At 44.0% G+C, this 27448-nt stretch overlaps 2 protein-coding genes across 6 annotated transcripts in view; both read right to left on the minus strand.

Annotated features, from left to right (window-relative positions):
• LOC127032442 (zinc finger protein 883-like) overlaps positions 1-27448 on the minus strand; it is a 257088-nt gene that overhangs the window by 225317 nt on the left and 4323 nt on the right. Inside the window, exon 2 of the mRNA XM_050919706.1 lies at positions 5322-5414. The gene's annotated coding sequence lies outside the window, so the exon portion shown is untranslated. The remainder of the gene's footprint in view (positions 1-5321; positions 5415-27448) is intronic.
• LOC127032449 (zinc finger protein OZF-like) overlaps positions 16963-27448 on the minus strand; it is a 98090-nt gene continuing 87604 nt past the window's right edge. For 2 of the 5 annotated variants that reach the window (XM_050919723.1, XM_050919724.1), the window contains exon 2: positions 16963-21707. In XM_050919723.1, coding sequence (XP_050775680.1) covers positions 20164-21699 — 1536 coding nt within the window. In that variant the 5' untranslated portion in view covers positions 21700-21707 and the 3' untranslated portion in view covers positions 16963-20163. Of the gene's footprint in view, positions 21711-23270; positions 23728-27448 lie in introns of those variants that run through there. The other 3 variants (XM_050919725.1, XM_050919722.1, XM_050919721.1) reach the window with 3 other exon arrangements.

Here is a 27448-nt window from a genome sequence, read left to right on the forward strand (position 1 = left end):
TGAACTAGAGTGCCTCGTGATAAAGGAGGATATTGATATAAAAGGCATCACAGAAACCTGCTGGACTGAGAGCAATCAATGGGACACAATCATTCCAGGGTACAAAATATATCGGAAGGACAGAACAGGTCGTGCAGGGGGAGGAGTGGCACTATATGTGAAAGAAAATGTAGATTCAAATGAAGTAAAAATCTTAAGCAAATCCACATGCCCCATAGAATCACTATGGATAGAAATTTCATGCTCTAATAAAAATATAACATTAGGGATCTATTATCGACCACCTGACCAGGACAGTAATAGTGATGATGAAATGCTAAGGGAAATGAGAGAGGCTATCAAAATTAAGAACCCAATAATAGTGGGGGATTTCAATTATCCCCATATTGACTGGGAACATTACACTTCAGGACGAAATGCAGAGATAAAATTTCTGGATACTTTAGATGACTGCTTCATGGAGCAGCTCGTACGGGAACCCACAATGGGAGAGGCAACTCTAGATTTAATCCCGAGTGGAGCACAGGAGCTGGTCCAAGAGGTAACTATAGCAGGACCGCTTGGCAATAGTGACCATAATACAATAGCATTCAATATCCCTGTGGGGGGAAGAACACCTCAACAACCCAACCCTGTGACATTTAATTTCAAAAGAGGGAACTATACAAAAATGAGAGATTTAGTTAAACAAAAGTTAAAAGGTACAGTGACTAAAGTGAAATCCCTGCAAGTTGCATGGGCCCTTTTAAAAGACACCATAAGAGGCCCAACTTCAATGTACACTCCAAACTAAGAAACACAGTAAAAGAACTAAAAAAGAGCCACCGTGGCTTAAAAACCATGTAAAAGAAGCAGTGAGAGATAAAAAGACTTCCTTTAAAAAGTAGAAGTCAAATCCTAGTGAAGCAAATAGAAAGGAGCACAAACACTGCCAGCTTAAGTACAAGAGTGTAATAAGAAAAGCCTAAGAGGAGTTTGAAGAATGGCTAGCCAAAAACTCCAAAGGTAATAACAAAATGTTTTTTAAGTACATCAACAGCAGGAAGCCTGCTAAACAACCAGTGGGGCCCCTTGACGATCGAGATACAAAAGGAGCGCTTAAAGATGATAAAGTCATTGCGGAGAAACTAAATGGATTCTTTGCTTCAAGTCTTCACGGCTGAGGATGTTAGGGAGATTCCCAAAACTGAGCCGGCTTTTGTAGGTGACAAATCTGAGGAACTGTCACAGATTGAAGTGTCACCAGAGGAGGTTTTGGAATTAATTGATAAACTCAACATTAACAAGTCACCAGGACCAGATGGCATTCACCCAAGAGTTCTGAAAGAACTCAGATGTGAAGTTGCGGAACTATTAACTAAGGTTTGTAACTTGTCCTTTAAATCGGCTTCAGTACCCAATGACTGGAAGTTAGCTAATGTAATGCCAATATTTAAAAAGGGCTCTAGAGGTAATCCCGGCAATTACAGACCGGTAAGTCTAAAATTGGTACCGTGCAAATTAGTCGAAACAATAGTTAAGAATAAAATTGTCAGACACATGGAAAAACAAACTGTTGAGCAATAGTCAACCTGTTTCTGTAAAGTGAAATTGTATCTTACTAATCTATTAGCGTTCTTTGAAGGGGTGAACAAACATGTGGACAAGGGGGTCCAGTGGACATAGTGTACTTAGATTTCCAGAAAGCCTTTGACAAGGTCCCTCACCAAAGGTTCTTATGTAAATTAAGCTGTCATGGGATAAAAGGGAAGGTCCTTTCATGGATAGAGAACTGGTTAAAAGACAGGGAACAAAGGGTAGGAATTAATGGTAAGTTCTCAGAAAGGAGATGGATAACTAGTGGTGTTCACCAAGGGTCAGTCCTAGGACCAATTCTATTCAATTTATTCATAAATAATCTGGAGAAATGGGTAAACAGTGAGGTGGCAAAGTTTGCAGATGATACTAAACTACTCAAGATAATTAAGACCAAAGCAGAGTGTGAAGAACTTCAAAAATATCTCACAAAATTAAGAGATTGGGCAACAAATGGCAAATGAAATGTAATGTGGATAAATGTAAAGTAATGCACATTGGAAAAAATAATCCCAACTATACATACAATATGATGGGGGCTAATTTAGCTACAACAAATCAGGAAAGAGATCTTGGAGTCATCGTGGATAGTTCTCTGAACATGTCCACGCAGTGCGGAGAGGCGGTCAAAAAAGCAAACAGGATGTTAGGAATCATTAAAAAGGGGATAGAGAATAAGACTGAGAATATATTATTGCCCTTATACAAATCCATGGTACGCTCACATCTCGAATACTGTGTACAGATGTGGCCTCACCTCAGAAAAGATATTCCAGCACTAGAAAAGGTTCAGAAAAGGGCAACTAAAATGATTAGGGGTTTGGAGAGGGTCCCATATGAGGAAAGATTAAAGAGGCTAGGCCTCTTCAGCTTGGAAAAAGAGGAGACTAAGGGGGGATATGATAGAGGTATATAAAATCATGAGTCATGTGGAGAAAGTGGATAAGGAAAAGTTATTTAGTTATTCCCATAATACAAGAACTAGGGGTCACCAAATGAAATTAATAGGTAGCAGGTTTAAAACAAATAAAAGGAAGTTCTTCTTCACACAGAGCACAGTCAACTTGTGGAACTCCTTATGTAAAGAGGTTGTGAAGGCTGGGACTATAACAATGTTTAAAAGGGAACTGGATAAATTCATGGTGGCTAAGTCTATAAATGGCTATTAGTCAGGAAGGGTAAAGAATGGTGTCCCTAGCCTCTGTTCATCAGAGCATGGAGATGGATGGCAGAAGAGAGATCACTTGATGATTGCCTGTTAGCTTCACTCCCTCTGGGGCTCCTGGCATTGGCCACTGTTGGTAGACAGATACTGGGCTGGATGGACCTTTGGTTTGACTCGGTACAACCGTTCTTATGCCTTCACAAAATCCTCTGGCAATGAGTTCCACAGGTGACTCTGCACTGTATGAAGTACTTTCTTTTGTTTGTTTTAAACCTATTGCTTATTAAATTGCCTATTAAATCATATTCAAAGTATAAAGCTTGAAACAGTATTTTGAGGAAAGGTCACCACAGATGCATTTCTAGGTAAGATGACATAAAACCCACCTTCAGTCAGGCTCCTCCTTATCACAGGTCTTGAACTTGAGACATTTTGACCCAATTGTTAAATTTTCCAGGTCACCGTTCCCATTTCACCAGAAAATACTTGTTTCTCTCGTGTCTTTTCTTTGATAGAATCTTTTCTATTTTGTAAACACAGGCCTGGCTAATTTTTACTTTTTGTAATTCTTGAGGGCAAAAAGAGCCTGCAACTTCCTTTTCTCCATAATCTTTTAATGTGTACACAGTTTGCTGCCCTTATGATGAAACACCCAACACAAATATTTCATTGGTAGACATTTGATATCCCTTTTTAAAAGCTCCTTTTAATTTAGAAACCTTATGGGATCTCTTCTCTGAAAAAGAAAGTGTGGCACCTTTATTTTAAAGCTATTCCCATAGACCATTTCTGACAGGCCCAATGAGTTAGTATGGGTAATATCAATCAGTTCTAATAACTTCTGTTGTAACTGTGCTTGAAGGCCTGCAGGACACATTGATGTATGAAAAGGTGCTATGGGCATTAAAATACCTCCATGTCTTTGATTTTAAACTTCTCCATGACCCTCACTCTGACTTTATTATTGGTAAAAAAAATCATGTACATCTTGTTGTTTTAACAAAGTCTTTAAAGCTTTGTTAAAAATAGATGAGGAAAAGAGTTCTTAAATTTCTGAGGCACCCAACCTTGGCTGAAAAGAGCTTCATCATTATTTAAGGCTACCACCCCATTCTATTTAGCCAAAATATCTATCAGTGTTAACATTTATTTATGACTATCATTGAGTTTCAAGCTGGGAATCACAGTGATCAAATGAGCCTGCCATTATGCATCCACATCAGACACAACCATTTTATTTCCTTTAAACTTGATTCTTGCTGGCTTGTGCTGCATGTGAGTATCTTGGTCTACAAGCCAAGATGCAATCACACCTCCAAAATTCCCAACCTCCCTGGGAAAGAAATACATTTTCTTTTAAAAGCCTGTGACATTCTGGGTATGTGTCCCAGACCTGAGGAAGAGTTCTGTGTAGCTCAAAAGCTTGTCTCTCTCACCAACAGAAGTTGGCCCAATAATAGACATTACCTCACGTACCTTGCCTCTTTACCAAGCCTGTCTTTTCTGACTCCAAGACTTAAGTATATGTAAGAAAACACTAACAAAAAATACAGAGCAAGGAATCATATTTTACATTAGATTCTTAAACATAGTTATATACATCAAGTGAAGCAACTATGCACAGCTGGTAACATCTTTCTATTTAAGATTAGTTTTGTAGCACCTATAAACATCCATTGTGTTCTTGTTTCTGAAAGAAAAAATTTGTACATCTTCATCAATATTCAGTTGTATTCTTTTTGACCCCTTAAGGAGAAGTTTTGTCATGCAAGAAGTTTTATAAGCTTTTTTTAACAACCCTCTGACATATCATCAGGACAGTTTTCACTGGCACCTTACTTCCAATGCCTGCCAGCAGTTACAATCTGCTGAAGCTTCTACCTCCCTTATCATTTTAACAACTTCAGTTACAGTTTGAGAGGTCAAATTAAGCTCCTTCAGTTTGCAGCCTGTGACCATAATTATATTTAAGAGCCATGCTATATTCAATTTAGAAGAAACGCATCTGACCTGGTGAAACATTTCTGTACACCCTCAAAGGATACAATTATGGCTGTGTGAGTGGGTTCATCTATCACACAGGCTTCACAGTTATCAAAGAGCAGACCTTTAAGTGGTGGTAATTGGCGTTGCCTACAACAGCCCTAACAATATCAGTCACAACACCTTCTTTACAGCTCAGTTGGTCAGTCCCCTTACTTTGCTATAGGCTTTTTTTTTTTTTTAAGTCTCCGTTTTGCAAAAGCAGCCTGTGCATATCAGATTTATTCTTCCAGAAGGCTGGTTCTCTTTATCCAACTAATCCACTAAAGATGTCTGTCAAAAGCAGAGAAAATAATAGGATTTTAATTCTTTGGTGCTGTAATTTACAAATTAAAAAGGTAAAAATTGTAACGTGTACTACCTAGATCATCCCCTCTTCTGTTTCTGAAATGTCATCATTCCTAGTGACCATGCTGTTGGGCACTATCTGTCTCTCCATCTCATCTATGATCCCTGTTACTATGAACAAATATACACATGTATTTAAACCCTTATAATTTTGCATCAATTTCTTGTAAAATGCCATAAGGGGTCTTACCTCATCTTGCAATTCTGGCTCAGATAGCTCTGCTTCTGATGGCAACTCGCTACATACCCTGGCTGTAATCCTGTATGATTCCAGCTTAGTTATCTGTCAAAAACAACAAAAAGCATATTTTAAAAGGTACAACTGCAATTTTTTTTTCAGAAGTTGTGTAAAAACTTCCAGTTGTTTCACCATGATGATATTGCCATTTGACAAGCAGTCGTCAGTTACTGACTGTTGGTTGGCCTCACCATCCTCCAACGATACCATGGCCACCACCATGTATACAGGCTCTTCTTCCTCCCAAAAAGCATAAATATATTTAGCCTCTTATAATTTTGCAGCAATTTATCATAAAATAATACAGGCCATCTCACCTCAGACCTTAAATCTGCCTGCATCATAGTCAGCAACAAATGCCTCTGCATCCTATCTTGAAGTACTTTTACATGTTTCGCCTTATTTACAACAGGTGATGGCCCCATAGTGTCTCCCTGGTTCTTTGGTTCGATTTCTGGATAGAACGCGCGGTTCAGTATTGGTGATGCCTCTTCAGGGAAATAAGTGTAGGTAGGTTGTCTCTTCTGAACACATGCAGGTGCTCCCAGAGGCAATTTGAGCTTCTTGGCATCTGCAGGCATCTTGTAATAGGCCATGATCGGAACCTACAGGTTCCCAGTTTACATTCCCTTGCTTGGAGTTTTCCAAATGATCCAGTCCTCAGGAGGCCATTCCTGACTGGCTCAACAAAAGTGATTTAAATAGTGCAATGGAGAATAGCCATGCCCCACCATTATGGCCCATTATGATTGGTTCAGGGAAATGCATTCATTTTAATATTCTATGACACATGGAAATAATATCTTCTAATTGGCTCAGCCTTGAGCCTGGCTTGTCTGAGGCTGCTGTCCTGGAATTACTGGCATTTGATTAGTGACCACCCTTGGGGTGAGGTGCTTTTATCTTTCTTGCTTTTTTAAACACTCTCACACACTTTGTAATAATTGTCTTCATTTTCTCTCCCTGCCATTTGGTCAGAGAGTGGCATTTTCCTTTCCTGCTGTTTTACATCTCTCTGTTTTTGTCCACTTTATTTTCCTCTCTCCTTCTGCCTTTTTTCCCCTTTTCATGTAACTAACTCCCTCTCTCTCACATACACATTTTCTGAAAATCCACTTTATATTCTCTTGGTCTTTCTCTTCTCCCCCTTATTTCTGAATATTATCCCTCTCTGTTTTTCTACGTAACTAACTCTCTCATTTCCACGTAACTAACTCTCTCTGAGATAATCTGCTTTATTTCATAAATTATTTAAAAATGACTTAATGCTTCCTTACGCTTCTGGCCTATTGAAATGAATTTAACAACAGCTTTAAATGTAAATATACAAAGAAACCCACAAAGTGCTATTTATACATTTAGTCCTGATGCATCTTCCCCCCACCTCCTCAAAAATGACCACCAGGTCAAAAGTGTACATGTCCAAAAATGAGTCTGGGCTGACACATAAAGCAAAAAGGGGGCATGGAAGCTCTCAAAAGTTGTATGATGAGTAAAGGTATAGATTTTAAACTACTTAGCTTCCCTGCATTCAGGTTAAATGTAAACCAGCCTGAATAAGTTGACTGGCAGAAATGAGTGGTTGGTTTGGGGTTTTTGTTCATTAATTTTTTGATATCTCCTGGGCTCAAGGAAACAGGACACTGTAAAATAAATAAGACTGCAGTGAAGGTCCCAGAGTTCACTGTCAAATTCTCCTCCCAACTGGAGCAGCCCTCAGTCCCAGAACTTTGACTATCTGCTCAGGTCAAAAGGAGTACCATTGTCTTGCATGAAATCTACTGGCTCTGTGGATATGGTGAAAGTGGTGGATGTGATATACCTTGACTTTAGCAAAGCTTTTGATACCATCTCCCACAGTATTTTAATTTGCTGTCAAGAAAAGTATGGATTGGATAAATGGACTAGAAGGTGGATAGAAAGCTGGTTAGATCATCGGGCTCAGTGGATAGTGATCAATGGCTCAATATCTAATTGGCAGTTGGTATTAAGCGGAGTGCCCCCAGGGTCAGACCTGGAGCCAGTTTTGTTAAACATCTTTATTAATGATCTGCATGATGGGATTAATTGCACCCTCAGCAAGTTTGCAGATGACACTAAACTGGGGGGAGAGACAGATAATGCTAGAGGGCAGAGATACGGTCCAAAGAGACCTAGACAAATTGGAGGACTGGGCCAAAAGAAGTCTGATGAGGTTCAACAAGGACAAGTGCAGAGTCCTGCACTTAGGAATGAAGAATCCCATGCACCGCTAAAGGCTGGGAACTGACTGGTTAAACAGCAGCTCTGCAGAAAAGGACCTGGGAATTACAATGGACGAGAAGCTGGATAGGAGTCAGCAGTGTGCCGTTGTTGCCAAGGCCAACAGCATACTGGGCTGCAGGGCCACGTGGAGTGGGGGGGCAAGTGGGGCAATTTGCCCCAAGCCCCAGGCTCCATAGTGGCCCTGTGAGCCCTGGTCCGGGTCTTCGGTGGCATTTCGGCAGCAGGGGGGCCCTTAAGTGCTGCCGAAGACACTGAGTGACTGAAGGGCCCCCTGCCGCTGAAATGCTGCTGAAGACCCGGACTGCTGCCAGTGAATACAAGTGCGGCAGCTCCCCCACTTTGCCCCAAGCCCCCTGAATCCTCTGGGTGGCCCTGCTGGGCTGTATTAGCAGGAGCATTGCCAGCAGATTGAGGGAAGTGATTATTCCCCTCTATTCAGCACTCGTGAGGCCACTCTTGGAGTATTGCATTCAGCTTTGCCCCCACACCCCACTACAGAAGGGATGCGGGCAAATTGGAGAGAGTCCAGCGTAGGGCAACAAAAATGATTATGTGACTGGGGCACATGACTTAGGAGGAGAGGCTAAGGGAACTAGGGCTATTTAGTCTGCAGAAGAAAAGAATGAGGTGGGATTTGATAGCATCTTTCAAATATCTGAAGGGGGGGCGGGTCCAAACAGGATGGAGCTAGGCTGTTCTCAGTGGTGGCAGATGACAGAACAAGAAGCAATGGTCTCAAGTTGCAGTGGGGGAGGTCTAAGTTGGATATTAGGAAACACTATTTCACTAGGAGGGTGGTGAAGCACTGGAATGGGTTACCTAGGGAGGAGGTGGAGTCTCCATCCTTAGAGTTTTTAAGGCCCGGCTTGACAAAGCCTTGGCTGGGATGATTTAAGTGGTGTTGGTCCTGCTTTAAGCAGGGGATTAGACTATATGACTTCCTGAGGTCTCTTCCAACCCTAATATTCTATGATTCTATGAAATCCCTCTCAAAGACAATTTTTGCTAAATATACACATATAATATGGACAACCTGAAGAATTCAAATTTAACGCCGAAGAATTATGATTTTTTTAAAAATACATTTGGGATTCTTTTAGTTATCTTTTTTGATGCTGAGGCTTTATGGGGCACTAGCTTTATATTTTCAAGCTCTTCTTCCCTCCACAACCATGAAGGTTAGAATCTATTATTAATTATTATTATTATTGTGATTCAAAAGCAGTCTCTTAACGCTTTCAGAATAAAAAGAACAAACATTGCTGCACTCAAGATAAAATCATTGAAGATGGTAACAATGAGTGTATGTATTTGACTACCTCCTAGACACACCGATACCAATGAAAACACTCACATTCCATAAAATTAAGGACTTGTTTACTCCCCCCAGGAATTTGTTTGCAAGCGGAGACTGCAACCATTGATTGGCTGTGACCTCTCCCAAAGAATGCATATGTCTAAAATATTTATACATTGCTTTAACAATTAATACCATTTTGCACTTCCAATTATATAGTTCTCGCCTATTTTTAGTTAAAAAATAGACCAAATTTCTGTAACTAATTCTTCCATACTGCTAACGTTGAAGCACATGCTGTCATACTTCACTAGCTACATCAATGATCATTTATCTCCTAAAAAATTTAAATTTCTAATTGAATGTTCTATTTTCATAGCAGGCTTGCCTCAAGCCAAGTTTTCCCAGGATCATCCTTTTCTGAAGTAGCTTTCCTGGGAAATCTGTAGGGGTGCTTAATACACACTGTCAGCTATTCAGGTGTAAGGACTCAGGATCATCCTTGATGGGCTGATTTTTTTTTGTATCTCATAAGCGGCAGCCACTTTCACAGCCATTTCCTCTCCGCTAAATATTTTTGTTCTGATACATTTCAGTGACATCCTTCATGCTGACATTTACCTTTTTGTTCTTTAAAATTTTTTTTTTAAAAAAAGGTTCTTTGGAAATGAATATTCTATTATTCTTTTGCATTGGTCTCAGAAATTCCACGTGCCAATTCTGTATCATAGTATTTAAGGAGATGTGCCTGCAACGATTCTAACCAATGAGGTTTATAGGATACAGACAAGGTGGGCCTGGTAATATCTTTTATTGGATCAACTTCTGTTCATCCAATAAAAGATATTAGATCACCCACCTTGTCTCTCTAATATCCTGGGACCAACACGGCTACAAACACACTGCATACAGCTTTACATTAGCACATTCCCACAACATGGAGCTCTGGCTATTAACCTTTTTTCTAAGGTTATTGTTAATAATATTACTGCCCACTTTTCCGTCAACCCCACACAGCTCCCCACCCAGATGCTGCCCCTTCTCACAGCCCCTTCCACCCTCCAGATACACTGGTTTTGTTTATTTGGGGTGAAGGAGGGTCAGTTTGAAATGTTGGTGCTAATTTACTTAAAGATGATAAAGTCATTGCCGAGAAACTAAATGAATTCTTTGCTTTAGTCTTCACAGCTGAGGAAGTTAGGGAGATTACCAAACCTGAGCCGTCTTTTGTAAGTGACAAATCTGAGGAATTGTCACAGACAGAAGTGTCACTAGAGGAGGCTTTCGAATTAATTGATTAACTTAACAGTAACAAGTCACCGGGACCAGATGGCACTCACCCAAAAGTTCTGAAAGAACTCAATGTGAAATTGAGGAACTATTAACTATGGTTTGTAACCTGTCCTTTAAATCAACTTCTGTACCCAGTGACTCGAAGATAGCTAATGTAATGCCAATATTTAAAAAAGGCTCTAGAGGTGATCCTGTCAGTACCGGGCAAATTAGTTGAAACAATAGTAAAGAATAAAATTGTCAGACACGCAGAAGAACAAATTGTTGGGCAAAAGTCAACATGGTTTCTGTAAAGGGAAATCGTGTCTTACTAACCTATTAGAGTTCTTTGAAGGGGTCAACAAAAATGTGGACAAGAGGGATCCAGTAGACATAGTGTACTTAGATTTCCAGAAAGCCTTTGACAAGGTCTCTCACCAAAGACGCTTATGTAAATTAAGTTGTCATGGGATAAGAGAGAAGGTCCTTTTATGGATTGAGAACTGGTTAAAAGACAGGGAACTAAGGGTAGAAATTAATGGTAAATTATCAGAATGGAGATGGGTAACTAGTGGTGTTCCCCCAGGGTCAGTCCTAGGACGAATCCTATTCAACTTATTCATAAATGATCTGGAGGAAGGGGTAAAAAGTGAGGTGGCAAAGTTTGCAGATGATACTAAACTGCTCAAGATAGTTAAGACCAAAGCTGACTGTGAAGAACTTCAAAAAAGATCTCACAAAACTAAGTGATTGGGCAACAAAATGGCAAATGAAATGTAATGTGGATAAATGTAAAGTAATTCGCATTGGAAAAAATAACCCCAACTATACATACAATATGATGGGGGCTAATTTAGCTACAACTAATCAGGAAAGAGATCTTGGAGTCATCGTGGAGAGTTCTCTGAAGACATCCACACATTGTGCAGCGGCAGTCAAAAAAGGAAACAGGATTTTAGGGATCATTAAAAAAGGGATAGAGAATAAGACTGAGAATATATTATTGCCCTTATATAAATCCATGGTGCACCCACATCTTGAATACTGCATACTGATGTGGTCTCCTCATCTCAAAAAAGATATACTGGCATTAGAAAAGGTTCAGAGAAGAGCAACTAAAATGATTAGAGGTTTAGAACTGGTCCCATATGAGGACAGATCAAAAAGGCTAGGACTTTTCAGCTTGGAAAAGAAGAGACTAAGGGGGGATATGACAGAGGTATATAAAATCATGAGTGGTGTGTAGAAAGTGAATAAGCAAAAGTTATTTACTTATTCTCATAATACAAGAACTAGAGACCAACAAATGAAATTAATGGGCAACAGGTTTAAAACAAATAAAAGGAAGTTCTATACACTGCGCACAGTCAACCTGTGGAACTCCTTCCTTGAGGAGGTTGTGAAGGCTAGGACTATAATAATGTTTAAAAGAGAACTGGATAAATTTATGGAGGCTAAGTCCATAAATGGCTGTTAGCCAGGATGGGTAAGGAATGGTGTCCCTAGCCTCTGTTTGTCAGAGGGTGGAGATGGATGGCAGGAGAGAGATCACTTGATCATTACCTGTTAAGTTCACTCCCTCTGGGGCACCTGGCATTGGCCACTGTCAGCAGACAGGATACTGGGCTGGATGGACCTTTGGTCTGACCCAGTATGGCCGTTCTTATGTTCTTATGGTCTAAGGTTCACATTCCAGCTCATATGGCTCCTTCTGGCTCCCTGGCACTGGGCAGACCATCTCCTTACTACTGTCCAAGTTGCCTGTGTACAGCTTCATAAACCATGGGAGCAAGGGGTAGGCTGGGTCCCCAAGGATAACTATTGGCATTTCAACATCCCCAACAGTAATCTTCTGGTCTGGGAAAGAAAGTCCCTTCTTGCAGCTTTTCGAACAGTCCGGAGTTCCAAAAGATGCGAGCGTCATGCACCTTTCCCAGCCATCCCCCGCTGATGTCAGTGAAACGGCACTTGTGATCCACCTGTGCTTGCACCACTATTGAGAAGTACTCCTTGTGGTTTACGTACTGTTTGGCAAGGTGGTCTGGTGCCAAGACAGGGATATGCATTCCATCTATCGCCCCACCACATCTAGGGAACCCCATTGCAGCAAAAGCATCCACTATGACCTGCACATTTCCAAGAATCACTACCCTTGTTAGCACAAGGTTATTGATGGCCTTGGCTACTTGGATCACAGCAGCCCCCACGGAAGATTTGCTCACTCCAAATTGATTCCCAACTGACCGGTAGCAGTCAGACATTTCAAGCTTCCACAGGGCTATCGCTACTTGCTTCTCAACTGTCAGGGCAGGTCTCATCTTGGTATTCCTGTGCTTCAGCGTCGGGGAAAGCAACTCACAAAGTTCCAGGAAAGTGGCCTTACACATGCGAAAGTTTCACAGCCACCAGGAATCATCCGATACCTGCAACGCTATGTGGTCCCACCAGTCCGTGCTTGTTTGCCAGGTCCAGAATCACTGTTCCACTGTATCAACATGCCCCAATGCCACCACAATATCCCAATTGCCAGATCCCATGCTTTCAGGAACATCTGTGTCCGTGTCTTCCTCACAATCGTCCTCATGTTGGTGGCTCCTAGCCAGGCTCTGCACATACTGCAGGATAATGCGCGAGCTGTTTACAATGCTCACAAAAGCAGTGCGCAGCTGAGCGGGCTCCATGCTTGACATGCTATGGCGTCTGCACAGATACCCCAGGAAAAGAGACGAAAAAAGATTGTTTGCTGTTGTTTTCAAGGAGGAAGAGGAGACTGACAACAAGTACCCAAAACCACCTGCAACAATGTTTTTGCCCCATCAGGCATTGCAAGCTTAACCCAGAATTCCAGTGGGCACTGGGGACTGCGGGAACTGTGGGATAGCTACCCACAGTGCACCATTCCGTGAGTGGATGCTAGCCAGGGTATTGAGGATGCACTCAGCCAACCTACTGCGCTTAGTGGGGACACACACGATCGACTGTATAAAATCGCTTTCTAAAGATCGACTTCTATAAAATTGACTTCATTTCATAGTGTAGACATGCCCTGAGAGTTGCAAAGCCTAAATTTTAGGACTTAGAAAGTCATGGGAACAACACTGGGATCCTCAAAGCTTGAGTTAGGCACCTATGCAATGAATGGGGAGAGATAGGCAACGTAGAAAGTGATTCACAAAAGCCAGCAAGTGGGGCGTTGTGTAAGCTAGCCCATAGGAGATGCTAATGAGAGGGGTATATGCTGACCTCTCAGAAATGTGCGCCTATCTCTGCTTCCAGTACACAAACAAGGGAAATTAGATGCCCCTCTGCTCGTGGGGCCCCCCTCTACTAAGCATGTTCAGAGGCTGTCTAACTCCACAAAACTTTTCCCCAGTGGTGAGCTTACACTGTTGAAGTTCTCCCTCCATCTGAGGGGGAAACAGATTTGAACAGGGATCTGTCCTCTTTCAAGTGAGTACCTAAGCCATTGAGTTGTGGGGTAGTTTGATGTGAGGTTCCCTTAGTCTCTCCTAGTGAAGCAGTTCCACGGTGTATAAATACTTAAAGAGCCACAGAGCAAGTGGGAATCACTAGTGTCTAGTGATCTCTCTGTGTGCAATTCACTAACTGGGAAAATTACATGCTCCTCTCCTGATGGCCCTGGCCTGGTAAGGGTAAAGGTTAGGGTTAGGGTTAGGGGTGGAGGTTGACAGCTCGAGACCCCCCATGTAAATTACCTCATGACCCCGAGGGGTCCTGACCCCCAGTTTGAGAACCCGTCTTAGTCTGTGGAAAATCACAGGCACAAAATGGAGTCCAGGTCACATGAGAAAGTCAAATGCCCTTGCATGGTTTGATGACTCATAGGATGGCCATTAGGCATATTCTAACTAAAACATCCACAGAAAGGCCATCGGGTGGGATGAGCTTAGGTCCCCCACACTAGTGTTTTCTGTGGAGTTAAGCAGCCTCTGTATTCTCACAGTATTCTTGCCAGCAAGTATCAATTGGATGAATGAGAGTATAAGGTGAATAGAAAGCTGGCTAGATCATCACGCCCAGTGGGTAGCGCTCAATGGGTCAGTGTCTAGTTGGCAGCTGGTATCAAGCAGAGTGCCCCAGCGGCTGGTCCTGGGGCCAGGTTTGTTCAACATCTTCATTAATGATCTGGATGATGGGATGGATTGCACCCTCAGCAAGTTCGTGGATGACACTAAGCTCGGGGGAGAGGTAGATATATTGGAGGGTAGAGATAGGGTCCAGAGTGACCTAGACAAATTGGAGGATTAGGCCAAAAGAAATCTGACTAGGTACAACAAGGACAAGTGCCGAGTCCTGCACTTAGGATGGAAGAAACCCATGCACTGCTACAGACTAGGGACTGAGTGGCTAAGCAATTCTGCAGAAGAGGACCTGGGGATTACAGTGCACAAGAAGCTGGATATGAGTCAACAGTGTGCCCTTGTTGACAAAAGGCTAACAGCATATTGGGCTGCATTAGTAAGAGCACTGCCAACAGATGGAGGGAAGTGATTGTTCCCCACTATAGCACTGATGAGGCCACATCTGAAGTATTGTGTACAGTTTTGGGTCCCCCACTACAGAAAGGATGTGGACAAATTGGAGAGAGTCCAGCGGAGGGCAACGAAAATGATCAGGGGCTGGGAGATGTGACTTATGAGGAGAGCCTGAGGAAACTGGGATTGTTTAATCTGCAGAAGAGAAGAGTGAAGGGGAATCTGATAGCATCCTTCAACTACCTGAAGAGGGGTTCCAAAGAGGATAGATCTAGGCTGTTCTCAGTGGTGGCAGATGACAGAACAAGGACAGTGGTGAAGCCAAGTTTTAGCAGCAGGGGGAGCAACCACATAAAAAAAGGCACCACCTGCTGTGAAGAAAAAAGAAAAAAGAAAAAGAAAACACTCGACTGACTCAGAGCGGCTGAAGGACCTGCTGCCGAAGACCCGGAGTGGCTGAAGGACCCACTACCGAAGTGCTGCCGAAGACCCAGAGCGCCACTGGGTGAGTAAAAATTAAAAAAGGCGCCACTTTTCTGCTCAGTGGAAGCGACTGCTCCCCCTGCTTCCACCCTAGCTGCGCTACTGAACAAGGAGCAGTGGTCTCATGTTGCAGTAGGGGAGGTCTAGTTTTAATATTAGGAAACACTATTTCACTAGGAGGGTGGTAAAGCACTGGAATAGGTTATCTAGGGAGGTGGTGGAATCTCCATCCTTAGAGGTTTTTTAAGGCCCAGCTTGACAAAGCCCTGGCTGGGATGATTTAATTGGGGATTGGTCCTGCTTTGAGCAGGGGGTTGGACTAGATGACTTCCTGAGGTCCCTTCCAACCCTGATATTCTATGATTCTATATCCATTGTAAGAGTTAATTGTTCCTTAATGGGACATCAACTTGAATAGTTCATTCGCAACGTGGACTGGATGTAAACTACCTTGTGGGTGTTACCCTAGCAGTAAACACATCTGAAATACAAGTATATAGTTAACATTCATAACTTTTTATACAAAGAGGATACATGCATACAAACAAGATAATCATATTTGACTGTAACTTTTCCATTTTTGTTCTGTATGGGAGTGTTCAAGTAAAATGTTTGGATTTTGGCATAAACTGCTCAGAGTTCACAAATAAAAGTTCTTGTTTCCATTTATCTGATGTTTTCTCCCACATTAATCAATCCTCTTTGGAAGTGATATTAGTCCACCACAGAATAAGTCCTATGGATATAAGATTTGTGGGCACGTAGCCCTATTTTGTATTAACTATGCCCCCTTCTGCTATCCCACACTGCATTGCGTCACACCCACATCAGCCTGTGTGCTTACCTGTATGTTCTCTACTACCCTAGGTGGTTCATCTTCACCAGCTGACATCTCCCCATTTATTGTAAAATAAACCACTGTACTTGACTTTAAATAAAGAAGAGTTTATTTAAGTAATCAGAAATGGCAGAAGAAACCAATAAACAATCAAATCAATAAGGATTATGCAAATGAGATACCAGATGAAAAATGGTAAATAAAATGAGTGATACAATTTACCCATTCTTAAAATAACCTCTTAATTGAATATGACATTCTAAAATAGAAAGCAAGTATTAAATGGACTAGTGTTATAAAACCGAGTATAAAGTTCAAAAAGCTATGGGGATTAACCACAATGGTATGCACTTAATTATTTAGGATACTGAAAAAAAATTCGCAGGTTGTTTATCCTAATTAAGATTAACTAGTAGCTAAGCATTATTGATGGAATTAAACAGCTAAACTTAAAGAAATAGTATCAAATAACCAAGTATAAACTCAGTATAATAACTAGTCTACAACACAGTGATTCAACTTGCTACTAAAACTTTTAAACTAAAAATGAATTTGGACAAAACTAGATAAATTGGGTAGGATGGGAGAAGTGAAAGTAGTGACAACTTAAAAATCTAGTAAAACTCTTACTATTTCTCTTACTTCTGTCTTATGAAGGTAACATTGTGAAGCTAAGAATTCCCAATTATTACAGTTGAAAATTCAGCATTGTTTAGAGATGTGTCGAGATGGAAAATAATTACAATGAACCTGTACAAGCTGTGGTACAAGAATCACCCAATGTGATTATTATACAACAGTTCAGAGCCAAGAGGATTAACTCTAGTTTGGTGGAGTTAATAGGCAAGTTTACAAGTGTGAAAGTTCAAAAAGCAGTTTAATTAATCAAATGTTGAATTAACTCAATTTAACAAGACAAGATGGGTGAAATAATATTTTTATTGAGAACGCTTTCAAGCTTGTCTCTCTCACCAACAGAAGTCGGTCCAATAAAAGCTATTATCTCATCCACCTTGTCTCTCTAAGACCCAGGGACCCACATGGCTATGACAATGCTACATATTCAAATTAAAGTTAATCAAGAAGGTTGAGGGAGTGTTCTTAGCTCTCTCCTGCCAACAAACAGCAGCTACACTGGGTTCCTTTCAGTGGCAAGGCGTTAGCAGCACAGCTGTGCCACTGTAAGCTGTGCAGCATAGACACAGCCTTAGTCTACTTTAAGGGTTTATCTACGCTTACATTTTATAGCACTCTAACTTCCCCTCTGAGCGCTCCGAGCTTGGAGCTATTCCCCATGTGGAGGTGGATTACCAGGAGAGCTCTCTCCCAGCACTCACGCGCGACCACACTCGCACTTCAAAGCGCTGCCACAGGAGTGTTCCCGCAGCGGCGCGTTGAAGTTTCCACTGTAGCCATGCCCTAAGAGTCTATATCTTTTTCCAATTTCTAGTTAATTCATTTCCTTTTTACTATTTTTAATTATGATATTTTTCATAGTTGGATGGAAATTGATAGGTTTATACGACTTTGGTATTTTCCAATGAAAAGTTTCTACCAGTCCAAAAGTCTGGTTTTATGAAATAGATCTGAACTCCAGTGGATCAGGTATTCTAGGAAAACACGCTCGAAGACTAATGTCTATCTTCCTTCCAAGCACAGAAAGTACCTGTTGAATTTTAGCAATGAGAACCGATTTCCTAATTTTTTCTGAACTTTAAAGAAGTGGCTCTGCTCACCTTCCCAGTCCCTTCTATTTTTGTGGGTGAAGTCTTCTTTGTAGCTTGGTTTAGGATTCTGTCTTCTGGGAAACATCCTTTCTCCCAAGCTGCTTTTTATTGGGATTCTGGAGTTTAGCATCCCAAGGACTCTCAGTCAAAAAAAATTGCTCTTCTAGGGAGAGTTAAATGAACACTTCTCATGTGGAATGACCGAGCTTTCTCTGAATCAGGGTTTGATATGCTGATCACAATCAGCTGGAGGTAGGTTTTGCTGGACAGAGGTTTTTGCAGTGTTCTCTCTAATTTTTCCACCCATGCGTAGAATGAATTTTGTTATGTGCACCAATATGAAAGTGATGTGTGACATGTCACCTTCATAATAATAGATGATCTTCTGAGGTCCCTTCCAACCCTAATCTATGATTCTATGATAATGGTGCACATAACAAAATTCATGGGATGCGGTGGGGCCAAAGAATTCTTGTGGGAGGGGTCTCAGGGTTGAGATGCAGGGCTGTGAGGGCTCCAGCTGGGGGTGTGGGCTCTGGGGTGAGGCCTGGGATGAGGCGTTTGGGGTGTAAGAGGGTGCTCCAGGGCTACAGCGGGGAAAGAGGACTCCCCCCAGTGCTCTCTCTCCAAAGCAGCACCTGGACTGGGGGGAAAGAGGAAAGAGGTACCTGTCCCTGCTGCAGGAGCTCTGGGGCTGGAGCTGCAGGACAGCTGCTCCTCACTCGGCCCCAGCAAGTCCAAGTCAGAGAGGGCCACCCAGACTGCGCCAGGGTCTGGGCTGCTCCGTACCACCCTGGCCAGGTCCAGGCCGCTCTGGCTGCGCCATGGCCTGATCTGGCCATGCCTGGGTCCAGGTTGTGGCAAGTCTAGGCTGCAGGGTGAGTTGGGACCGGGGGAGAGGCACCACTCCTCCAGCTGCGGCAGGTCCCCAGGCAGGTTCCCTAAGCACTTGCACAGTGCTAAATAGGCTGCTAAACGGCCATGCTGCCGAGCAGCTTAGAGGGAATTTAGGATTGTCTAGCTCAAAACCCTTTTTATGCATTATCACTCCATGTGGTTGTAATGGAGGTTTCAATCTACCCCAAAGGACATATTAGGCAAGTTTCCATTGTCCTTTTTCTTTTGGAGAAGCATTTCCTTTTATTGCAGGTGGTAATTCATTAACTGGACAGGTAAAACTGTCATAGCAAGTTTCCTGTCCATCCAGGAGGTGGCATTCAGGCATCACAAGAAATTCCTTTCCATCCTTTTCTTGAAATCCTTCCTTAGCATTAGACCTGCCATCTCTTAGCTGAATACTTTCATACAGTGGACCAGGTTCAACAAAGGAGATTGAGGAATACTTCCACCTCTGAATATCCTGTGGCTAGGGCACTCACTTGGGAGGTGGCAGATTGCCTGGTGAAGTGAAGGGATCTGAACAGCATAGAGACTTGAAACTCCTGGGTGAGTACCTCAACCACTGGGCTAAAGGGTATAAGAGAGATCTTTGTCCTCTTTTCCCCTGCCCCAGGTATTTTGTGTAGTGTTAGGTGACTTTGGAACACTCCAACTGGATGGGGCCCCATCGGCAAAGGAGCACTTATCATCCCTAGTTTATGAATCACAAGCAGAGACAGGTGCTTCCCTGGAGCCTGGACTTAGGTACCTATGTAAATGAAAAGGGCAGGACTCAGGACACCCCTATCTCCTTAGCATCTCCCCTTGGCTAGGTTAGGTGGCTCCCCACCTAGCATGCTTGGTTTTGTGAGTCACATTCTGAGATGTCTCTCTCTCCCCATTCATTTTATAGACTGCCCGGGTGCCTAACTCAGGCTTTTGGATCCCAGTGTTGTTTCTGTGATTGTCTAGAAGCGTGGTATCACAATACTCAGCATCATAACGCTCAAGTCCCTTGGTGGATCTAGGTCTAAAAAACTATGAAGAATAAATGAGAAGTCACAGAATATAAGAGAGCTTTCTAGCACCAAACAAATTTGGGAGCTGAACAGAAGATGTTCAGAGCTTCTTGAGAAGTGCTGTGATGGGATCTGATCATTATCGGAATCTTATCTCAGCTTCTTGTCCTACAGGGCTCTGTTCTGGAACAGTGATTTCAGTCTCTGTTTTAACAAATATTGTGCATCCTTATTGCATGGCCACTCCAGCCTGGCCTGATCCTGATATTCAAAGCATTAACAGGCTGTCTCCAGTGTGGATTCTGTGATGCTTAATACCAGTTTATCTCCCATTGAAGCTTAGCCCACAGTCAGGACAGTTATAGGTTTTTTCCCCCCCAATGTGGGTTCTCTGATGTAATAGAATGTGTGAGGTTCAACTAAAACTTTCCCTGTACTTATGTATTTGTAGTGTTTCTCCCTGTGTAGGTTCCCTGGAGATTATAGAAGCTAAGCTGTTACAGAAACTTTTCCCACAGTCAAGACATTGATAAGGGCCTCATTCTGCTATGGATTCTCTGATGTGCAGTAAGGGCTGAACGTGTACTGAAGTTTTTCCCACATTCAGGGCATTTAAAGGGTTTCTCCCCTGTATGTATTCTCTGGTGAGTAATAACATTTGAGCTTCGACTGAAGCTTTTCCCACAGTCAGGACAATTATAGGGTCTCTCTCCTGTGTGGGTTCTGTGATGTAATAGAAGGTTTGAGATGTGACGAAAGCTTTCCCCACACTCCTTGCATTTGTAGGGTCTCTCCCCTCTGTGGATTCTCCGGTGTTTAGTGAGGGCAGAACTGTCACTGAAGCTTTTCCCACAGTTGGGGCATTTGTAGGGCTTCTCTCCTGTGTGTTTTCTCTGATGTCTACTGAGGTCTGAGCTTCGACCAAAGCTTCTCCCACACTCAATGCATTTATAGGGTTTCTCCCCTGTGTGAATTCTCTGGTGTATAATAAGATCTGAGCTTGAACCAAAGCTTTTCCCGCACTCAGGGCACTTAAAGGGCTTTTCTCCTGTGTGGACTCTCTGATGTTTATTAAAGTGTGATTTGTCATCAAAGTTTTTCCCACACTCATTACACTTATACGGTTTCTCTCCAGTGTGGATTCTCTGGTGTCTAACGAGTTTCAAAAGCTGAACAAAGCTTTCCCCACACGTCGGGCATTTGAAAGGTCTCTCCCCTGTGTGGATTCTCTGATGTAAGAGAAGGTTTCCACGCCGACTAAAGCTTTTCCCACACTCGTTGCATCTGTAGGGTCTCTCCCCCGTGTGGATTCTCTTGTGCAATAGAAGGTGTGAGCTCAGACTAAAGCTTTTCCCACATTCATTGCATATGTAGGGTCTCTCCCCCGTGTGGATTCTCTGGTGCAATAGAAGTTGTGAGCTATGACTAAAGCTTTTCCCACATTCATTGCATACATAGGGTTTCTCCTTCATGTGGGTTCTCTGATGTGATAGAAGATATGCATTCTGACTAAAGCTTTTCCCACACTCATTGCATCTGTAGGGTCTCTCCCCTGTGTGGATTCTCTGATGTGCTAGAAGGTTTCCACGCCGACTAAAGCTTTTCCCACACTCATTGCATCTGTAGGGTCTCTCCCCAGTGTGGATTCTCTGGTGAATAGTGAGAGTTGAGCTCTGACTAAAGCTTCTCCCACACTCATTGCACTTGTAGGGTCTGTTTCCTGTGTGGGTTCTCTGGTGACTAATGAAGGCTGATCTCCAGCAGAAGCTTTTCCCACAGAAACTGCATGTATGGGGTCTGTCTCCACTGGGGATTCTCTTTTGAACAGTTTCTTTGATTTTCTTGACCACTTGACTCCTGTGAGTAGATTTACACTGGTTCTCCCTTGCATGGTTTCTCTGCTGCCTCTCTGGATTGCACTGACTTTCATGGGCTTCTCCCTGCTCAGCACACTGAGAAACATCCCCTTTAGATCTTCCTGATATCATCTCACCTGGATCCACATGCTCAGGACCTTCCTGTTGAGGATTCCCCTCCTTGTTCTCACTCACCATCCTCTCACCTGCTGGGATAGGGAAACAATCCAGACAGGAGTCACTCCCTGTCCTGGGGGTGGGGGGTGGGGGAAAAGGAACTTCAGAGAGGAAAAGCAAAGGTGGACCCTGATGGTTCTTGGGGTACCTAGGACTGTAAGTCATCTAGTTACCCACCTGCATCCAGCGTGATGCAGACATTCTTGTGCTTAGCTGGGTGTCAGCTTGTCACAACCCAATGGCCCCCTCCACTTAGGGAGTCCCCTGGGAAGGCAGATCAGCACTGTATATTGCTAACGCTGTTGCGAGCATCACAAAGCATTTTGGGGAAGGTTAAAGGTGTGTGAGTAGAAGGTTTCCTCATAGGTCACAAGAGGCCAAAAATGGGGGCGAAGAAAAAGAAAAGAGCAGAGAATGGGTTAACTCAACACTGCAATTAACAAGCTCAGTCGGAAGACAAGAGAACTCCAGCCCAAGGCCAGTTACTACCCGCCAAGACAGAAGGGGGAAGTCCAACCTTCCCCACCCCCCAACCAGCTGTGAGAAAAGAAGAATTAAGTGAGACACAGAGCTGCAAAGATAACAGTGAGACCAGTGAAGGCCAAGACAGAAAAGAAAACAGTCTGCAGAGCCGAGATGTTTTGTGAAAGGGAAAGAGACCACAGAAAGCGGTTGGACTGGCACAAGGAGCACCAGGAACAGAGGTTGCAGAATGGAACACCTCCAAGGAACCCAGGACTTAAAACCCTCCTGAGAGCTGGAGCAATTCGGAGATTACAGCGGATCCCCCAGACGACCTGGGCCCAGGGCAAGAACTCCCATCCACCCTTTCCCTTCTTCTTCTTATGTTACACCCAGGCCTGGCCAGCTTTGGGTAGTGAGTGTGTGAGTGTGAAAGTGGGTTAGGACTTGGGGCTCTAATGCTTTCTTTCTTCCCCTGAATGACATGGGAGAGTTCCCAGCACTCTCTATTAATAAAATAATAAAAATATAGCAAAGCTTTAAAAATTTAGACACTCTACCAAAGATCCTGTGCCCCAGCCTGATCAACTGTGGGCTCAGGCAGATTGGTAACGAAAATCTGTCACAAGCTCCCTGACACTACCAGTCTGCTAGCCACTAACACACTCTCCTCTGGATATGCCAGCCATTACTTTGCCTTGCAGGTAAACAATGGGTGTACCCTAATCCCCAAGTCCCTTTGAAGCATTCCCCTGTAGTGTCCAGTCCCTTAAGAACTGACCATACACAAAAATACCAGGTTTGCTGTCCCCAAAGGAAAAGCATACACACTAGCTGGTATGATTCAGTTCAGGATCAACATCCAGCTTAATACCACAACACTTAGATATATCTATAGTGAAAACCACAATAAGTTCATTAATAAAGATTCAAGGTTCAAGTGGCAGTGAGTAAGGATATTGGAGATGTATACAACAAAAATAGAAACAGAAAAACTCTTTCTAGAGACTTAACAGGCTAACCTCCTGTCTAAAGAAATTTTATCTCAGCCAATGTCTTCTGCAGCATTTCAACCAAGGTTGGTTGAGATCCTGTTTTCATGAAGGTATCCGAACCACCTGTTTACTTACTAGGTGCAGGATAAAAGGGTGTCTTCTTTGCTTTCCATTTATATACCCAAAATTCATTCTTTGTGCCCTGCGGTTTGTTTTCCTGAGTGCTGCTTCCCTGTTTTCACATTTCTCCATTGACTTTGTATGTAAATGTGTATCCATGCCACTGGATTCCAGTACTTAATTTACATCTCAGCAGAGAGAGGTGACTACACTTCTCCTATCTGACAGAAAACCTGTTTGTCAACCTGTCACGGAGTGTGGGGGAGTCAGGGCCCTGCACCCCTCTTCCTGGGATTCACCGTGACTCTCAGCCAGCCAGTAAAATGGAAGGTTTATTGGACAATAGGAACGCAGTCTAAAACAGAGCTTGTAGGTACAGCTAGGACCCCTCAGTCGAGTCCTTCTGGGGGGCAGGGAGCTTAGACCCCAGCCTTGGGGTTCCCTGCCTTCCACCACCCAGCACAAAACTGAAACCAAAAAACCCTCCAGCAGGCTCTCTTCCCTCCCCCCAGCTCCTCCTCTAGCCTTTGTCCAGTTACCCGGGCAAAGGTGTCACCTGGGGAATATTCCCAGTCAATCCACCCCACTCCCTACTGTGTCACACAACTCTGCCATGACACAGACTTTAAATGATATTTTCAGGATCTAGACACACCCCCTTCCGCAGGATCCATACATATATTTCACAACAATATTAATTTCCACTATGACCCCAGTTTTCATTTAAGACTGCACAGGCCATTCTTTGGTGAAACAGAATGTACTTACAAGAATCAGGACATTCCTGTAACCCACTTACCAGCTGGCATCCTCGGGTTCTTGCATCACAGAAACAAACCAAAGTAACTGCTGGGGAGATGAACAGAACTCCGCCCCCCCCCCCCAAAAAAAAACCCTTCTCCAGAGGAAAGAAAGAAGGGGACCAATTCCACCTCCACATCACTTCTGAACACTGAAAGAAAATGGGAGCTCCAGCTAGGTGAGAGTCCTGCTGGGCAGGAAGCCACAAGGATATTACACCTGCTAACCTGGGTAAAACAAGGCAGAACAAACCCAAATAACTGCTCGGGAGATAAAGCAGTCAAATGCCCTCCCAGTCCTTGGTCAGGAGCAAGGACCTGGTAGCTGAAGCCCAGGCACAGTGATGAGCACAGCTGGTCCCATTTGAGCTGCCTGATGGGCCAAGGCACCAGGGGCTGAGGGGGTTAGCAGATCTGCTCTGGCTATTGTGTATTTGCCCATGGCTGTGGAAGCTCCTGCTTATTCCCAGCCTTACTCCTGCCTTGCCCGAGTCCAGGTAATGTGCTTCTATCCCTCACCTCCCATTCCTGACTTCAACTCTAACCCTGGGTTCTGGCATCCAGCCTCAGATTCCAGTTCTGACTCTTTGCTGAAGGTTCCTGATGCTGGCTGTGACCCATGGCTCTGACCATTAGGACTGACTCCTGCTCTGAGCACTAGACATGACCATCCATGTCCTGGACCCCAACACCCTTTCCCAGAGGAGATGGAGGAGGGGATCAATTCTGCCTCCCCTTCCTATCAGGGTATGGAAGGGGGAGGGGACATACAGTCAGACAAACCCCTATGTAGTGTCTGCCATGAGGGTATAAAAACTGAGCCACTTTATCAGATTCATCACGAGTAGTCACCTTTACAGATTTCGCTTCCTCATAGCCCTGGAGACAAGGCAGAGGCAGGAACTGGTTTTTCCTCTCCCTGCCCCTCACTTTGTCCCAGGAAAGTCAGTCTGCCCCGGGGTGCTGCAGGGAATGGGGCTGGGCAGGGACGGGAGCTGGAAACCTCCCTCCTCACTGATTGCTCCTGCTGCCTCTTCCACTATCTCCCCCCAACTCCCTCCTGCCCCCTCCCCTCGGGCTGGGAGACTCGGTTCGCTGTCCCGGAGCTCGCTTGGCTCCTGCAGGCGCTCAAAGCCGGGGCGGTCAGGGTGGGCAGCAGCTCTGGGACTCGCAGACCTCCACCACCCCCGCCCGGGAGCAGCGCTGGGGCGAGGAGGGACCGCTGGTGCAGTCACTTTCCTGCCCGGCCCCAGCCCTTCTCCCGGGTCTCTCCCCTCACCTGCAGGCTCCGGCTCTGGTGTCGGCAGAGCCTGGGGCTGCCCCAGGGGCTGGTTCCAGCCCCTAGAGAAAGTCCCCCCAGCTGGGCACAGAGGGGAGCTAGGGAAGGGCTCTCCCCGCACACACCCCGCTGGGGAGCAGCTGGTCAGCTCCCAGATCACAATGGATGCGGCAGCAGCAAGGTCTTCTGAGTCCCAACCAGGAAGTTTAAAGGAGCAGAGTGTTATTAGCTGTCCCCCCTCCCCTAGCAATGCTCAGAGCCCTCTGGTGGTCACAGCCCCAGCTAATGAACCCGCCGACCCACGCACACCCACATTCGCACTTTGAGGACAGAATAGCAGCACAGGAAGCAACAGATTTAGCTCCTTTGTTGTTCCAGGGCAGGCTGGAGCCAGGCGAATGCTCAGTGACATCTGCTGTAGCTGCTGCCTTCGCTCTGCCCCTAATACCCCCATACTCTGCTTCCTGCAAGACAAAGCTGACGAGGGAGCAAGAGGGGGAAATCGGAGGGGAAGATGGGCAGAAATTGTTCAGGAGCCAACATGTGAAAGGAGAGTAAGGGGGAGGGGCAGGCAGATGGAGAAAATCGAGGACAGGGTGCAGGAGCTGGGGTTCAGAAAGGGGAAATATTGTGCCAGACCATGTCAGAGGGGAAATCCTAATAGGGAAGGGGTGAGCTATCAGTAGTGGTTGCCAAACAGGGTGTAGATTGCTGGCAGAGGGGGTTGTGCTGTTCGCTGTATGGTCCGTCTCAGCACCCCCTCCCTGGCGCAGTGTAGCCTAGTGCCTAGATCAGGGGTTCTCAAACTGGGGGTTGGGACCCCCTCAGGGGGTCACGAGGTTATTACATGGAGAGGTCCTGAGCTGTCAGCCTCTACCTCAAACCTGCTTTGCCTTCAGCATTTATAATGGTGTTAAATATATAAAAAAGCATTTTTAATTTATAATGGGGGTCACACTCAGAGGTTTGCTATGTGAAAGGGGTCACCAGGACAAAAGTTTGAGAACCATTGGCCTAGATACAGCAGCTCTTTCTCTATCTGAAATGATGTAGCAAGCTACCAATGAGACCTGGTTCATTGAAATCTCTCTCTCTCTCACTTACACACACACATCCTGTTTTGTGTTTAAAATAATTCCTTGTCAGTTTACATAGTTCACAGATCTGTCTCATCTGCTGTTCTGATTTGCCTCACTGTTAAATGTACCATCACACATTTTAATTACTTATTTAAATACAATTTTTATTACTCGTCGTTTTTAGCACTCCGGCATTTGCCTCAGTTAGCATTGTGCTGCTGGATGTTGTGTACTCACATTGTATTACATTTCCTGTGTGGTGGTGTGATTCTGTAACTTTTTTTTTTCTAAATTTATGTTTTTTCCCTATCCCACAAATTTCTTTTGATCATATAACTTCAAGCCCAACTTCAACTACTGCAAACGGATTTGCTACTGCTAAAAGCTACTGACACCTGGGCATTCTCTTTTGCCGCCCCATCACAATTTGCTGCCTGCGCATTTCCCCATATCCTAGCCCAGAGATAGCAGATTCTGATGGCTGGGGGCAATCCCATCATGATTTGTTACCTCTGCCCTTTCTTCATTCTCTATCTTTCTCCATGCTCTAGCTCAGTGGTATCAAGTTGTGATGGGTGCTACAACTTGCTACCTCTCGCCTCTCCCCTTCATTTGAACCAAGAGTAGCGAGTTGTGATGAATGGGGCACTCCTGTCACCACTTGCTACCATTGTGAAATCTCTATTTTTCATTTGAAAAGGAAGAAAGGTATTTTTGTAACTGGGAAAAGCATTCTAAAGAGTTAAACCTCAGGCCTATTGCATGTAAAACTCTTAACCCTTCATTAAGAGTTTTACATGCAATAGGCCTGAGGTTTAACTCTTTAGAATGCTTTTCCCAGTTATTTCTTTATTAGTCTGTGATGAAGTAGGGATTTTCCCTTGTTATGTTGTATGTATGTGTGCCTCCATTTCCCTGTGTATTGCACCAGTCACTAGGTGGTGGGAATAAGGGTGTGTGACTTCTGTGGGGGTTACACCAGCTGCCTGCACAGATGCTATGGCCGCCCCTTCATAACCTGAGACCCAGGAGGGG

The sequence above is a fragment of the Gopherus flavomarginatus genome, chromosome 12, assembly GCF_025201925.1.
Source record: "Gopherus flavomarginatus isolate rGopFla2 chromosome 12, rGopFla2.mat.asm, whole genome shotgun sequence".
NCBI lineage: Eukaryota > Metazoa > Chordata > Testudines > Testudinidae > Gopherus > Gopherus flavomarginatus.